This window comes from Megalobrama amblycephala, linkage group LG14 (assembly GCF_018812025.1).
Source record: "Megalobrama amblycephala isolate DHTTF-2021 linkage group LG14, ASM1881202v1, whole genome shotgun sequence".
Taxonomy (NCBI): Eukaryota; Metazoa; Chordata; class Actinopteri; order Cypriniformes; family Xenocyprididae; genus Megalobrama; species Megalobrama amblycephala.
The window spans coordinates 40434811-40449005 of NC_063057.1; the positions used below are offsets into that span (position 1 = coordinate 40434811).

At 37.1% G+C, this 14195-nt stretch overlaps 2 protein-coding genes and 1 long non-coding RNA gene across 6 annotated transcripts; 1 reads left to right on the plus strand and 2 right to left on the minus strand.

The window, feature by feature from the left end:
- Positions 1–26: 26 nt before the first annotated feature.
- LOC125245271 (gastrula zinc finger protein XlCGF8.2DB-like) lies at positions 27–5109 on the minus strand. The gene is made up of 3 exons (XM_048155808.1): positions 5070–5109; positions 3868–4235; positions 27–1539 (listed from the first exon to the last, which is right to left on the minus strand). Exons 2-3 carry the CDS (start codon positions 4124–4126, stop codon positions 665–667), a joined length of 1134 nt encoding a protein of 377 aa, XP_048011765.1. The 5' UTR covers positions 4127–4235; positions 5070–5109; the 3' UTR covers positions 27–664.
- Positions 5076–13591, plus strand: LOC125245273 (gastrula zinc finger protein XlCGF8.2DB-like). 4 transcript variants are annotated; one of them, XM_048155809.1, is made up of 4 exons: positions 5076–5194; positions 5913–6086; positions 6586–6730; positions 12411–13591. In XM_048155809.1, the coding sequence occupies exons 3-4, from the start codon at positions 6649–6651 to the stop codon at positions 13328–13330; spliced, it is 1002 nt and encodes a 333-aa protein (XP_048011766.1). In that variant the 5' UTR covers positions 5076–5194; positions 5913–6086; positions 6586–6648; the 3' UTR covers positions 13331–13591. The 4 variants fall into 4 exon arrangements, with proteins under 4 accessions (XP_048011766.1, XP_048011767.1, XP_048011768.1 ...); XM_048155810.1 differs by having other exon boundaries at positions 5913–6003; XM_048155811.1 differs by lacking the exon at positions 5076–5194 and having other exon boundaries at positions 5688–6086.
- LOC125245308 lies at positions 8545–10785 on the minus strand. Its single transcript, XR_007179478.1, has 2 exons — positions 10648–10785; positions 8545–8775 (listed from the first exon to the last, which is right to left on the minus strand). It is a non-coding gene; the product is annotated as an uncharacterized LOC125245308 (long non-coding RNA).
- Positions 13592–14195: the final 604 nt, after the last annotated feature.

Below are 14195 nucleotides of genomic sequence, written 5' to 3' on the forward strand. Positions count from 1 at the left end.
ATCTTGGATGAGATAAGCAGATAAACATCAAACTTTTATTTTTGGGTGAACCATCCCTTTAAAGTTACGATGTAAACTCTTATCTACAATAGCAAAACAGTGCAAACTACCTTTTGAAAGGAACTTGGCGCTTCAAATGATGGTTGAATCAATTATATCTTATGCCACTAGGTGGCAACAAGTGACTGTTAAAAATGTATTTGTCATTGAATCATTCATTCAAAAGATGTTCAAAAATACTGATTCATCCAGTAATGAAACAAGTATTTATTAATGAGTCATTGAATTATTTCAAACCCATTCAATTTTTATATATATATTTTTTTTCCCAGCAATTAATTTTGTCAGAATCTCTAGTAAATTACATGTTATTTTCTTTAGTTTTATATTCAGAATCGTGGGAGAATCACAATCTCTATTTGAAGAAATTGTGATTCTCATTTTATCCAGACTCTTGCAGCTCTAGTTGACACTCGCCTTTAGTCCTTTTGGTGTGTTCAAACGCAGCTTTTTGGTCAAGATGAAGCCAACGAGAAGCTTTTGTTGCGCTAGTTCTTTGACGTTGGTTTGGTGTGTCTCAGACTTAAGTATGATCACAAAAGCATTTTTTATTACACTGATCCAAATTAAATTGCCTTCTTCCAGAATGGATGCACAAATGGCTTCAAAATTGCTTCTTTTTATAAGCATCTTGCAAAGGCGAGGAACACTGCGATGTATTTCCACAACGCCTTGACGCACAATGACGCTTCAGGTCTCTTTTATACGTGAAGGTCTCTTCACACTGAAGACAGGTGAAAGGCCTCTCTCCGGTGTGAACTCTCATGTGAGTCTGAAGGTTTCCATTGAGCGTGAAGCTCTTTCCACACTGAGGGCAGGTGAACGGCTTCTCTCCAGTGTGAACCCTCAAGTGAGTCTGAAGGTTTCCCTTCAGTGTAAAACCCTTTCCACACTGATAGCACATGAACGGCTTCTCTCCCGTGTGACTTATCACGTGATTCTCAAGGTGTTTCCTGTCTGTGAAAGTCGTTCCACACTGATGGCATGTAAAACAGTTCTCTCTCGAGTGAAGCCTCATGTGCTGTTTAAGGCTTACTTTGTGACTCAAACTCTTTCCACACTGATCACATTTAAACGGCTTCTCTCCAGTGTGAATGTTCCGGTGATACCTTAAGTTTAGCTCTGTTGTGAAGCTCTTCCCACACATTTTGCAGGAGTAAGGCTTCTCTCCACTGTGAAGTCTCATGTGCCTGTTAAAGCTTCCCGTTTGCGTGAAACCTTTTCCGCACTTAGGGCAGGTGTAAGGCTTCTCTCGGTTATGAACGATCATGTGGTTTTTTAGGCTTCCTTTTTTCTTGAAACTCCTTCCACACTGCTGGCAGGTTAAGTCAGTTTGTGTTTTTTTAGCTCTTTTCCGTGAGGAAGTCTTTTCAGTCTGTGAGCAGCTAAAAGATTTGTCTTCAGTTGTGAAATCAATATGTTCCTCATACTGATCCTTTTCATTCGGTACTGCACTTTCCTCTTTCAGCGCAGTCAGGTCTAAGGTGAAAAGAGATTAACAATAAATGAAGTTAACAATGGGACCAAACAACAGACACCAAACAAAGATTACTCAATAAGAACTGATTAATTATAGACAGACTTTAAACTGCAATTTATGTCTAAAATAACAGAAAAACATTGGCATCTCACCTCAGTATATAGACTACTTGCCTCACAGACATGAGAAATTCATATATATATGTATATGAAGAGTTTGGTTCCAAGACGCAATAAACGCCTTTAAAAAAAAAAAAAAAAAAAAAAAAAAAAAGTTTCCACCAAAATCAGTATTGTATCTGGTCCGTATTGAAAAGTCATTTATTAATTTTGCGCAAAATGCAAAATCTGTTGTGTTATTCTGTCATGTTTTCTCCCTTTCTTTCCAAAACGCGACAAACGCCATTCTTTGATCTCTGCAGAATGCGATATATCCACTCAACCAATCACAGCGCACCATTTCACCCACTGTAAACAGTAATGGCGGCTCTCTGAATACATCCGGCATCCTAGTTTTCCTTATCTGCTTTGTACTTTGTGATCAACAAAAACAGAAAAATGAATCATTTTGACGGCATTGATGAACCTGTGGTGGTTTCTGCGATGGGGATGAAATGCAAGTCATTGAAATGTAATCATTTACGTGAGGAGATTAAGAAGATGAGCCATTCGGTAAAGCTGTTGCTTGTTCCACGACAGCATCAAACTTCTGTCACGGTCCCCAAAACTGAATCATGAACCGTTTTTAAAAGCCATTTTTAATACCAATGTACTTTATTTTAACTGTGCGGTGGCACCAGATACTCTTTAATCGCCAGATACTCTTTAAGATACTCAACGGCAGTGATGTCTAGCACTCATTGAAGTATAAACGCGTAACATCACTGCCGTTGTCAGAGCGTGATCAGACCTCACTAAGCGAATGCTTAATGCAGTTGGACATAGTGGTGTTTTAGAGGTAAAAAATGATATAAATACTGTTCAGTTTCTCACACAAACCGATCGTTTCATGTCTTAGGACATCAATGTGTCGTCACGAGCCGCAGGGTTTAATTTGGACTTGTCTATGCATAATTTTTGGCTCTTATAAATTAAGTTCCCATTGACATGCATTATAAGACTGACAGACGGCAGCGGTTGGAGTTAAAAATCATCATTTGTGTTCTACTGAAGAAACAAAGTCACCTACATCTTGGATGCCCTGGGGGTAAGTAGATAAACTAACTCGTTGAATTTATTTTGGGAGCGACGACCCAATGTATTTTTTTTGTTTGTTTGTTTTTTATCTTTTTATTGAGGAAGTATCACAAACAGTCATGTACAAACAGTTTACAGGTATTCTCCTTAAATTTTGGTTATTTTAAAACACAATAAAACAGTTAAAAAAATAAAATAAAAAAAGTAAATAAAATAAAATAAAAAGCATATACAAAAGACAGGGGGGGGGGGGCAGAATCAATCACATGGTGACACAATGTATTTTTAGTCAAATGTCTGTATATAAAATTAGTATTGACAAAGTTCAGAGGCTGTCATATATGTGGATCAACTTACTTCGTTGTGTATTTTCAATATGAAAAATAACTTTTATATTGGATTAATTGCATTTTGAAAAGAAAAAAAGTGTCATGGATTTATTGCATTTGGGGGGGGAAATAATCCATTATTATAATAAACCTTTTAAAATCATAATGTAGATTTGAATTTTTAATGTTTTTATAGCCAAAAGTTGCTGTGTGAAAGTTTGAAGCAGAAAATAGTGGTTTTCATTTTGCCACTTTTGCATAAAACACTTTTACTCAAATTAATCAAAATGGAGTTATAGCGTTTTGGAACCAAATTCTTCATTCATTATATTATATTATATATATATATATATATATATATATATATATAAAAGAAAGTTTTAAGTGTCTAACTAATTAATTAAATTAATATACACGTGATTAGTTGACTTAAATGAACGACTACTAATCGACTAGTCAGGGGCAGCCCTATTTTACATGTAATGTTACTTTACATGTACTTCTCAAATATAAATTTAAAGATTTTTAAATAAAAAATAGTTCTAAGCACATTGTTTTATGATCTAATAATTCCTGAATAAATATGTTTATATTAGACTGTTTTTATCCATTTATTTTGGATTCATTGTCAGTACTGGCTTGCCGTTCACATAGGTAGATTGTGGATGACTGTGTTTGTCCGCCACAACCAAAGACCCTTTCTGACCCAGAAAAGACCCTGTTAGGACACCCATTCTTCAACAATATCATTTATTTTATTAAAGATTAAATGACTGAGTTCAGTTTTGAGAATGAAACCAACCTGTTTGTTCCTCAGTTTCTTCATGTTTCACACTGAAAGTTTCTTCAATCTTCACGTCTTCACTCTCCTCTTTAATAAATGCCATCTTTCTTTGTTCCTCAGTCTCTTCTTGTTTCACACTGACTGTTTCTTCAATCTTCATTTCTTCACTCTCTTCTTTAATAAACTCCTTCTTTGTTTGTTCCTCAGTTTCTTCTTGTTTCACTGTGAATGTTTCTTCAATCCTAAAGTCTTCACTCTCCTCTTTAATAAACGCCATCTTTATAACAGTACGTTGAGGGTGGGAATAATTAACAGAAAGAAAAATAAATCCAAATGAAATCTCTGGTTGCGTCTCAATCAGCTCCTTATTTCAGTAGTTCAGCGCACTAGTAAGAGAGACTTGGGTAAAGTTTTATATTCGCACATCCGGACATCCGTATTCAATAGCCTTGTTAATCACACTACATTGGACATTCAGTGGACATTCACAAGTAAATATGCCATTAAAACAATACTTGCCTATTTTGATCGACTGTGAAAAATGTTGTAAGTTGACAATCGTTGGTTGTCAATATCATGTCGCTGCTTAAAATTCGCAAACATTAATTTATTGCACATTTATTGGAAAGTCTGAATTTATCAGAAGTCCGAATGTGCGAATATAAAACCAACTTTACCCAAGTGTAAGAGAGTCAGTCAGAGTTAACCTGTTACATGATTAGCCTAAAAGTCATAAAAACACTCAAAACTAGCACTATAAATTAATAAACGCAAACTATAAAACATTTCATATTTTGTATTTAAATTAGATATTTCATTATTTGTAGATTACATATAAAAATGTAAAAGTTGATAATGTTTGTTGTTCTTGTTGTATTTACACTATTTTGACCTTCGAATCACTGAATCATTTCGCAAAGCATTTGATTCAATTGACTCGCAGTTTCGAAAAGCTGTTTTTCTCATCACTCCTCGCCAGTGACCGAAATCGTGGTTATGACAAACTGATTCATGTTACAGGAGCGAAATCAGACGCACCGTTTCTGACTCAGGTGTGGATGCGATTTACTCACACAAAATAACGTGCGTTGATGCTAGATAATGCATTACAATATTTAAATTCAATAATAACGTATTCCTTTTACAGTTCTTGTTAAAACTATTAAATTACCTTAATGTTTGCTTTAATTTAAACACTTCAAATGCTCAAAAACACGAACCTTTTTTCAGCCGAAACACAACAGATGCAGAAGCGCGGCGCCGCCGTATGACGTCAGAACACGAGACCAAAATAAAAGCCCCGTGGCGATTCCCTTACAAAATCAACGAGTGAATCTCTGAACTGGTGAGTGGAGGCAGTGCTAATTTGCATATTCATTAGAACTGCATATAGTAAATGAAGCAATGGTGTGGAGTTACATTCAAGCTATTTTAGGACATGAAGAATTTTTTTTTTTAAATATTTTATTTTGGTGATCAAAGATGATTTTTAAAGGATTAGTTCACTTTCAAATTAAACTTTCTTGATAAAAAAGATCAATTCAATAGCAATATTTGTATCAGTGATACTGGCCTTCTAAAAAGATGCCATTAAACAATGACAAAACAATAATTTGGAGGTTGCATGTGAAATTATTACAAAACAACAATATATTAAAACTTTAATGTTGCAATTGTGATTAATTACAGAAAAATTTGTGATTTTATTGACAGCACTAATAAAATATATATTAAAAACGTTAACATTAGGTGTGATTAATTAAAGAAAAATGGTCAATTAATTAATTAATTTTTTTAAATCCATTGCATCTGACAAAAGTTTTTTTTTAAAATATGAATAATTATAATAAATTCATGACATCTGGAAGATTGTTTCTGCACTTAAACATTACTGTTTGCCTGTTAAGCAGAAAGAATCTCATATTAGATTTGCTACAAACACTTTCATTAGTAGTTACTTTCAGCACACAATTAGACATGTATTTAAATGTTTTCTGTACTCTGAATACCTCTGTATGTTTTATTATTTGTCTTTTTTGTGTTCATTTCCATGCACATTACAGCATGTGTACATGACTTTTATTTTGGTCTGGTGGTGTGACGCAATAAGGCTGCGATGCTCGCCTGCATCTGTTGTGGTTCGACTGAGGGAAGGTTAGTGTTTTAAACCATTTAAAGCGTTATGAATGGATGCAAACCGTTCAGTCTATTCTACAGTTTTTGCAAGCGAACTAAAGGTAATTATTACTTAATGCAACATTGTAATGCTTTATCTAATGTTTATGCACGTTAATTATTTGAGTAAAGCTCATGCACACACGAGTAACACAAAAGGTGCGTCTCGTTTTGCTCCATTTCTGTGAATCAGTTTATCATAAACACAAATTCAGTCCGTTGTAAATAATGATGGGAGAAACTGAGCTTTTCAAATCTCCAATGACCGCGCGCTGAAGTCACCTGCTGGTCAAAACAGTGTACATACAACAACAAACACACGTGATGAGAACTTTACAAACCAACTGCTGATGTTTTCATGAAAGTGCAGTCTATTAAATATAATCTATAAATCATAATATAAGTGTATTTATATTTTTTAGTCTTAATCAGGTCATTAAAGTCCATTAACTCTGACTCTCTCACCAGTGCACTGAACTACTGAACTAGATCAGATCGAGACACCCAGATATTTAGTGTGGATTTGTTTTTCTTTCTGTTAATTATTCTCATCTTAAACAGGACAAACGCAAAGAAAAATTCCTGGTGAAGCGACTGAGATCCACGTGACACATTATTATAAAGATGGAGTTTATTAAAGAGGAGAGTGAAGAAATGAAGATTGAAGAAACAATCAGTGTGAAACAAGAAGATGAAGAACAAACAGGTCAGTTTCATTCTCAAAGCTGAAATTGGTAATTTGATTCTTATTAAAATATCCAGCTCTACAGAAATTAATGATATTTTTGAACAATATCTAATGAGTGTCCTAATTAAAGTGGTTTTATTTGACACAGAGCTGACATGTTGAGATCACATGACCAGACAAATACTAATGCTGCCTTCAACCTGAAAAAATTTTACTTACACATTAGACAACATATATTCGTTTAGGAAAAATAATACAGAAGTAGCCCCAACAAAACAAGATTTTTGTATAACATTATACCCAGTATGAAAAAAAAAAACTACTATTGAGGGGAAGTGATGACAAAATTTTCATTTTTGGATGAACTATCCTTGAAGGATGAAGCTCTATCTCAGCTAATGTTATAAACTATATAGGGACTGATATTACTTGCACATTACTATAATATTAAAAGGTTAGTTCACCCAAAAATGAAAATTCTGTCATTTATTACTCACCCTCATGTCGTTCCACACCCGAAAGACCTTCGTTAATCTTCAGAACACAAATTAAGATATTTTAGTTGGCTCAGTGAGGCCTTCATAGGGAGCAATGACATTTCCTCTCTCAAGATCCAGAAAGGTACTAAAAACATATTTAAATCAGTTCACATATCAAATGGATCTGAAAAGAAATTTGCTAACTCATTCTGAAAATAAATTGCAGTGTTATTCGTCTTTTACTTTGTATTTCTGAGCTTTTTATGTTTTGTATTGGTTTTCTTTGTAATTGGCATGACACATTTACATGACTAATAATAAATAGTTAGGACCTGAGGACCGATGGTGTGAGGACCCTATTGTAATTGCTCGGTCAATTATTCTTCTCTGAAATTAATTGCATTTTTGAGGGCCTAAACATGCTCAAACTCATGAAACTTTGCACACGCGTCAGAAGTGGTGAAAATTTACATCTGATATGGGTTTCAGAATTAAGTGTGGCAAAATGGCTCGAGAGCGCCACCTACAAAATTTCAATTAAGCGCCCTTTGCACTACGTTTCACTTAAATATTTGCATTTTTTGCCATTTCCAGACATTGTACTTCAACGTGCTCCTCCTAGAGCTTTAATCAGATCAACATCATATTGGGTCAGTCCAATCTTAAGGCCTTAGCGATGGTAAATTGCAAAGATCTTGAGTTTTCACTGAAGGGTGTGTTTGTGGCGGATTGACAAATTCTCTTGTTTCGCTATAAAAGAGGAAGCTTGTAAGTCAGGCATGCAGTGTCCGAACTACCCCAAACTTCACATATATAGGGACTGATATTACTTGCACATTACTATAATATTAAAGGGTTAGTTCACCCAAAAATGAAAATTCTGTCATTTATTACTCACCCTCATGCCGTTCCACACCTGTAAGACCTTCATTAATCTTCAGAACACAAATTAAGATATTTTTGTTGAAATCCGATGGCTCCGTGAGGCCTCCATACACACTAAAAACTCCTGGGTCAAAAATAACCCATAATGGGTTATTTTTGACCCAAATCCTGGGTTAAAAAGGGACCAACTAATTTCTGGGTTATTTCAACCCAGAAAAATGGGTTATTCTTTTTGACCCAAGTTCTGGGTTAAATACCTGACCCAAATTTTGGGTTAAAATAACCCAAAATTGTAGTTAATATAACCCAACTTCTGGGTCAAAAGAGCAACCCCAATATCTGGGTTGAAATAACCCAGAAATTAGTAGGTCCCTTTTTAACCAAAGGTCAAAAATAACCTAACTTGGGTTACTATGCAAGTATGCCTTATTTCAGAAAATAAAACTTCAGGCACTTACACACTTCAAGCACTTTTACATTTTTTATTGCATTAAATTAAATTAAACTTTACATAAACTCTACACACTTAGACCTATTTATCTTAGGTCACACTGTAATAACATTAGACATTAGAAAAAATAGAAAAACAACTCATTCTCTCTCAAACATTTGACAACATTCAATAACTGGATTGAACTTGAGGGACAAGAGTTTTGATAGTGTCCTCATCTAAGAGAAGAAATGCCTCCTCATCTTCACCTGAAAGACAGAAAACAAGACAACATGAGTATTGTTAATAAGTCGAGACAATTGTGAACCACTCACCAGACACTCTTTGATTATCAAGCTAACAAATAATCACTTTTAAGGGAATGCTTTTTTGTTTTTTTTTGTTTAAAAAAAAGCAACAAAAAAAAAAAAAAAAGTGGCCCAATTTGCTAGTTAACTAATGTGGTTCTTTTGCAGCATTACCCATTTTGTGTGAATGACAGTCTATCCTGTCCATCTTTTCTTTCATTAACAAGTGTAATAATGACATTAATGCAAAGGTGAATATCTGGCCCATTATTATGCATAACAGCTTAAAGACAAGGCACAAGTATCTTTTAACTATAAGGGTTATTATAGAGATGCATTCCCCACTGTCAAAGATGTTGTGACTGTCACAAAATCTTGCACTGACACATTTAAGTCATATTAAAGAAAAATATTTAGGTATAGAGAGATGATATGAGGGCAGTTAAAGGGATAGTTCACCCAAAAATGAAACTTTGATGTTTATCTGCTTACCCCCAGGGCATCCAAGATGTAGGTGACTTTGTTTCTTCAGTAGAACACAAATGATGATTTTTAACTCCAACCGTTGCCGTCTGTCAGTCTTATAATGCAAATGAATGGTAACACAATTTATAAGAGTCAAAAAATATGCTTAGACAAATCCAAATTAAACCCTGCGACTCGTGACGACACATTGATGTCCTAAGACACGAAACGATCGGTTTGTGCGAGAAACCGAAAATTATTTATATAATTTTTTACCTCTAAAACACCACTATGTCCAACTGCGTTCAGCAATCGCTTAGGTTTCTCGCACAAACCGATTGTTTCGTGTCTTAGGACATTAATGTGTCGTCACGCGCTGCAGGGTTCAGTTTGGATTTGTCTAAGCATATTTTTTGACTCTTATAAATTGTGTTACCATTCACTCGCATTATAATGCTGCGTTCACACCAAACGCGAATAGAGCGTCAAATTTGCGTCTACCGCGTCTAGTTTGCCGCTTGAACATTTTGAATGCATTTGCGCGTCTAGAGTGAAATAGACGCGCGTCCGAGGCGAAATCCGCTTCTTGTGGGAGGGGCAAGTGCTAGGCGGTTGTCTGTTTGCAAGATGGCTGATGTTGATCGTGCGTTCATCGAGAGAGCTACCGCTTTGTATTTGCTCTGGAGAGCAGAACAGCGGCGTAGAGGTCAGCGTCGCGGGAAGGCCGCGGGTCGATAAACGTGTACGTGACTCAAAAGTGAAATGTGTATTTACAACTTACCAGGTAGCCCAATCTCCTCACCGACACTCTTCCAAGCGAGGTCCTTTTTATTCCTGTCTGAAGTATGAACTTGTGTCATAAATCTCTGGGTGACTGATAATATCAGTCGTTCCTCCATTTTGAATGAGTGACTCCGGGCGGGCCTGCCGCCACAGCAGCAAGCAGGCTCCTGATTGGTTAACGCGGCGCGAATTTACGCCAAAGTTCAAATTTTTCAACTCGGGCGTCAGACGCGAATTCGCGTCAGACGCGTAAATGCACAAAAAGCACCATTCGTGCGAATGAGGCGAATTCGCGTCTTCCGCGCCGCGCTAAACGCCTCATTCGCGCCGCGAGACCTCCAGACGCGCGTAAACGCGTCTTTACATTGACTTAACATTGAAATCATTCGCGCCAGACGCTCTATTCGCGTTTGGTGTGAACACAGCATAAGACTGACAGACGGCAACGGTTGGAGTTAAAAATCATCATTTGTGTTCGACTGAAGAAACAAAGTCACCTACATCTTGGATGCCCTGGGGGTAAGCAGATAAACATCAAATTTTCATTTTTGGGTGAACTATCCCTTAAAAGAGTAAAACGCTCACCTCTAAAATCAGCTCAGACATCCGCCACTCAGTTAGCTTATCAGCGACAAAGCTGTCCAATTAAAAAGACCTGGAGAAAACAACAGAGGTTAGCAACAATTTGAAGACTTGACACACTTCTTTAACTCTGACTACTTAAGCCCGTAGAGCACTGTATAATATGATAAGCACAGCGTAGCTGGTTAACATAACTATTGTGTAGCCTCGTCGCTCTAGCCACGGCTAAAGGGGGTCGCACACCGGACGAGAAGCTTATTTAAAATTCAAACACTAAATTCTCTATGAGTGTACACACCATTCGGCGTCTGTCCGCAGCGCCCAGCAACGGTTCAGGACCTTGTTCAAAATCCTGCAGCGCCACAGAGCGCCATGTACATAGATTTATATTAAATTTACACTTATTTGTCTCAAATCGTCATTAATGTATATACTGACTTCACCATGTGCTGCAATATAAAGTTAGTTTTACATTAATTTACAGAAATCAGCTGCTTGAATGAAAATTGCTGATGTTATTGTATTTTCAGGTGATATTCTCAATTCATTCAGTTAACGGTAAAGTGTTCAGACTGCAGACTCAGCAACGGTTGTATTTAATTATACAGTACAATCATAACATAGTACTGACATTATCTTAATTTCATAATGTCTTTAAACATAACAATATTGCTGGCCATAAACTGAGAAAGTATGCGATACCTCGAGTTGTCCTAGACGCGGCGCGGCGCTTCTCGTCCGGTGTTCGACCCCTTAACGCGGCATGAAGTCGCCACTAGCTGCACTGTACCTGTCGTATTATTACCAGTATTATAACAATGAGATAAGTACAGCACAGTTTATGGAAAATAGAATTTAAAGACCGTGTAAAGTAAATTCAGTCATTTTCTTCTAAACATATTAAATAGGTCATACGTTTCTCAACGATGTGTAAAAAGCATTTCAACCATTTTGACACCTAATTTCATGAACTTATCGTTATTTTTAATCATTCAAATGTGGCACCGAAGAAGCCCAGACCAAAACGGATCAAGTGCGTTCAAGTTCAAGTGACGGTTGTTTCAAACGACTGTTGTGAGAAAATTCCAGAACAACAGCAGGGGGCGGGGGGAAGGGGCGTTAACCCAGAACATGGGTTACTCTTTGAAAAATAACCCAGAAACCTAAACAACCCAGGAATTGGGTCAAAATATTAGCCCTATAACCCAGAAAATGGTTACTCGCTGAAAAAAACCCCATAATTTTAACCCAACACAAATAACCCAGAAAATGGGTTAAAGAAATAACCCAGGAGTTTTTAGAGTGTAGGGAGCAATGACATTTCCTCTCTCAAGATCCATTAATGTACTAAAAACATATTTAAATCGGTTCATGTGAGTACAGTGGTTCAATATTAATATTATAAAGCGACGAGAATATTTTTGGTGCGCCAAAAAAAACTAAATAACGACTTATTTAGTGATGGCCGATTTCAAAACAATGCTTCAGGAAGCATCGGAGCACAGTGAATCTGTGTATCGAATCAGCAGCTGTTCGGAGCGCCAAAGTCATGTGATTTCAGCCGTTCGGCAGTTTGACACGTGGTTTGAATCATGATTCGACATGTTGATTCATAACGCTCTGAAGTTATACAACTTTAATGTCCTATATTTATCCACTTAAATGCATTTGCCCACTGTGACAGTGGTAATGTTATCGGCCTCTAATCGGTTTTGATGTCTGTTGCTTTGTGCCATTAAACTTAATTTTTTCTTTATTTGCCTTAGACCTGCTGGCACTGAAAGAGGAGAGTCAAGAAATCAATGAAATGGAAGAAAAGAAACATCCTGATTTCATAACTGGAGAAAAATCTTTCAGTTGCTCAGAGACTGAAAAGACTTCCACACAAAAAAGAGCTCAAAAGCCCGGAACTAGAAGACTAATCATCTGCGAACAGTGTGGAAAGAGTTTCAAAAAAACTGGAAATCTTAAAATCCATATGAGAATTCACACCGGAGAGAAGCCTTACACCTGCCAACAGTGTGGAAAGAGTTTCGATCAACATGGAAACCTCAAAGTCCACATGAGAATTCACACTGGAGAGAAGCCGTTCGCATGTAATCAGTGTGGAAAGAGTTTCACACATAAAGGAACCCTTCATGCTCACATGAGTCTTCATACTGGAGAGAGCCCTTACACCTGCGAAGTGTGCGGAAAGACTTTGGTTCGCAAAGAAAATCTAATGGCTCACATGAGAGTTCACACTGGAGAGAAGCCTTTCTCGTGTGGGGAGTGTGGAAGATGTTTCGCACGTAAAGAAACCCTTACTCAGCACACGATAATTCACTTAAGGCAGAACTTTATTTGTCAACAGTGTGGACTGAGTTTCACAGACAAGAAACACCTCAAGAGCCACGTAATAACTCACATCGGACAGAAGCCTTTTATGTGCCATCACTGTGGAAAGACTTGCTCGAACACAGCAAACCTCAAGTCTCACATGATAATTCACACTGGAGAGAAGCCTTACTCCTGCCAACAGTGTGGAAAGAGCTTCCCACGAAAAGAAAGTCTTAAGGGTCACATGAGACTTCACACTGGAGAGAAGCCTTACTCCTGCCCTCAGTGTGGAAAGAGTTTCACACATAAAGGAACCCGTTATACCCACATGAGAACTCACTGGAGAGAGGCCTTACCTGTAGTGTGAGGAGACTTTCACATATCAAATAGATCTGAAAAATAAGTCTTTTACTTTGTATTTCTGAGCTTTTGATGTTTTGTATTGAATTTCTTTGTAATTGGCATGACATATTTACATGACTAATTATAAATAGTTAGGGCCTGAGGACCAATGGTTTGAGGACCCTATTGTAATTGCTCAGTCAATTCTTCTTCTATGAAATGAATCGCATTTTTGAGGGCCTAAACATGCTCAAACTCATGAAACTTTGCACATTCGTTAGAAATGGTGAAAATTTATAGCCTGGTAATACCAGACTCTGCTACTTCACTTTGCTTCGTAGACAGAGTCTGGAATGGCATAATAGAGAAGTGTTTTCTCTCTCGCTAGGGGACGCTTGTCTGAAGTTTAAAATCATTGGTTACCCGTAAGCCAATCAGATACGTTTAGTTATGACGTATGTTATCCGCCTGTACAGCCGCATCGAAGCACAGACATCATGCATCTAACTCAAATCTATGATTGAACTTCCACTGTAAACCTGTTGTAAACACATGATGATGTGAGCGAAATACCGGAGTGAACATGGCTGTAAACGACTTTTGCAGATTATGCGAAGTTAATGCATCCCGAAGTTTGCATCCCGTGTCTCGTTTCCCATTTCCGCGGTCGTTTCGGTTTTCGATTTCTCTAACCTACAATGTAAAACTCGGCGCTTAGCATCTACGTCACGGCTCTCAGCCCGCCCTCTGTTCGTTGATTGGCCCGGCTGTTTCCAGACCGGTGGCAAACACAAAGCTATGACGCTGTATCAGACTGAGTACAGAAGCGAAATGAAATTGAGCGGAAGTAGGAAGTCTGACGTAGTCAGGCTAGAAAATTTACATCTGAT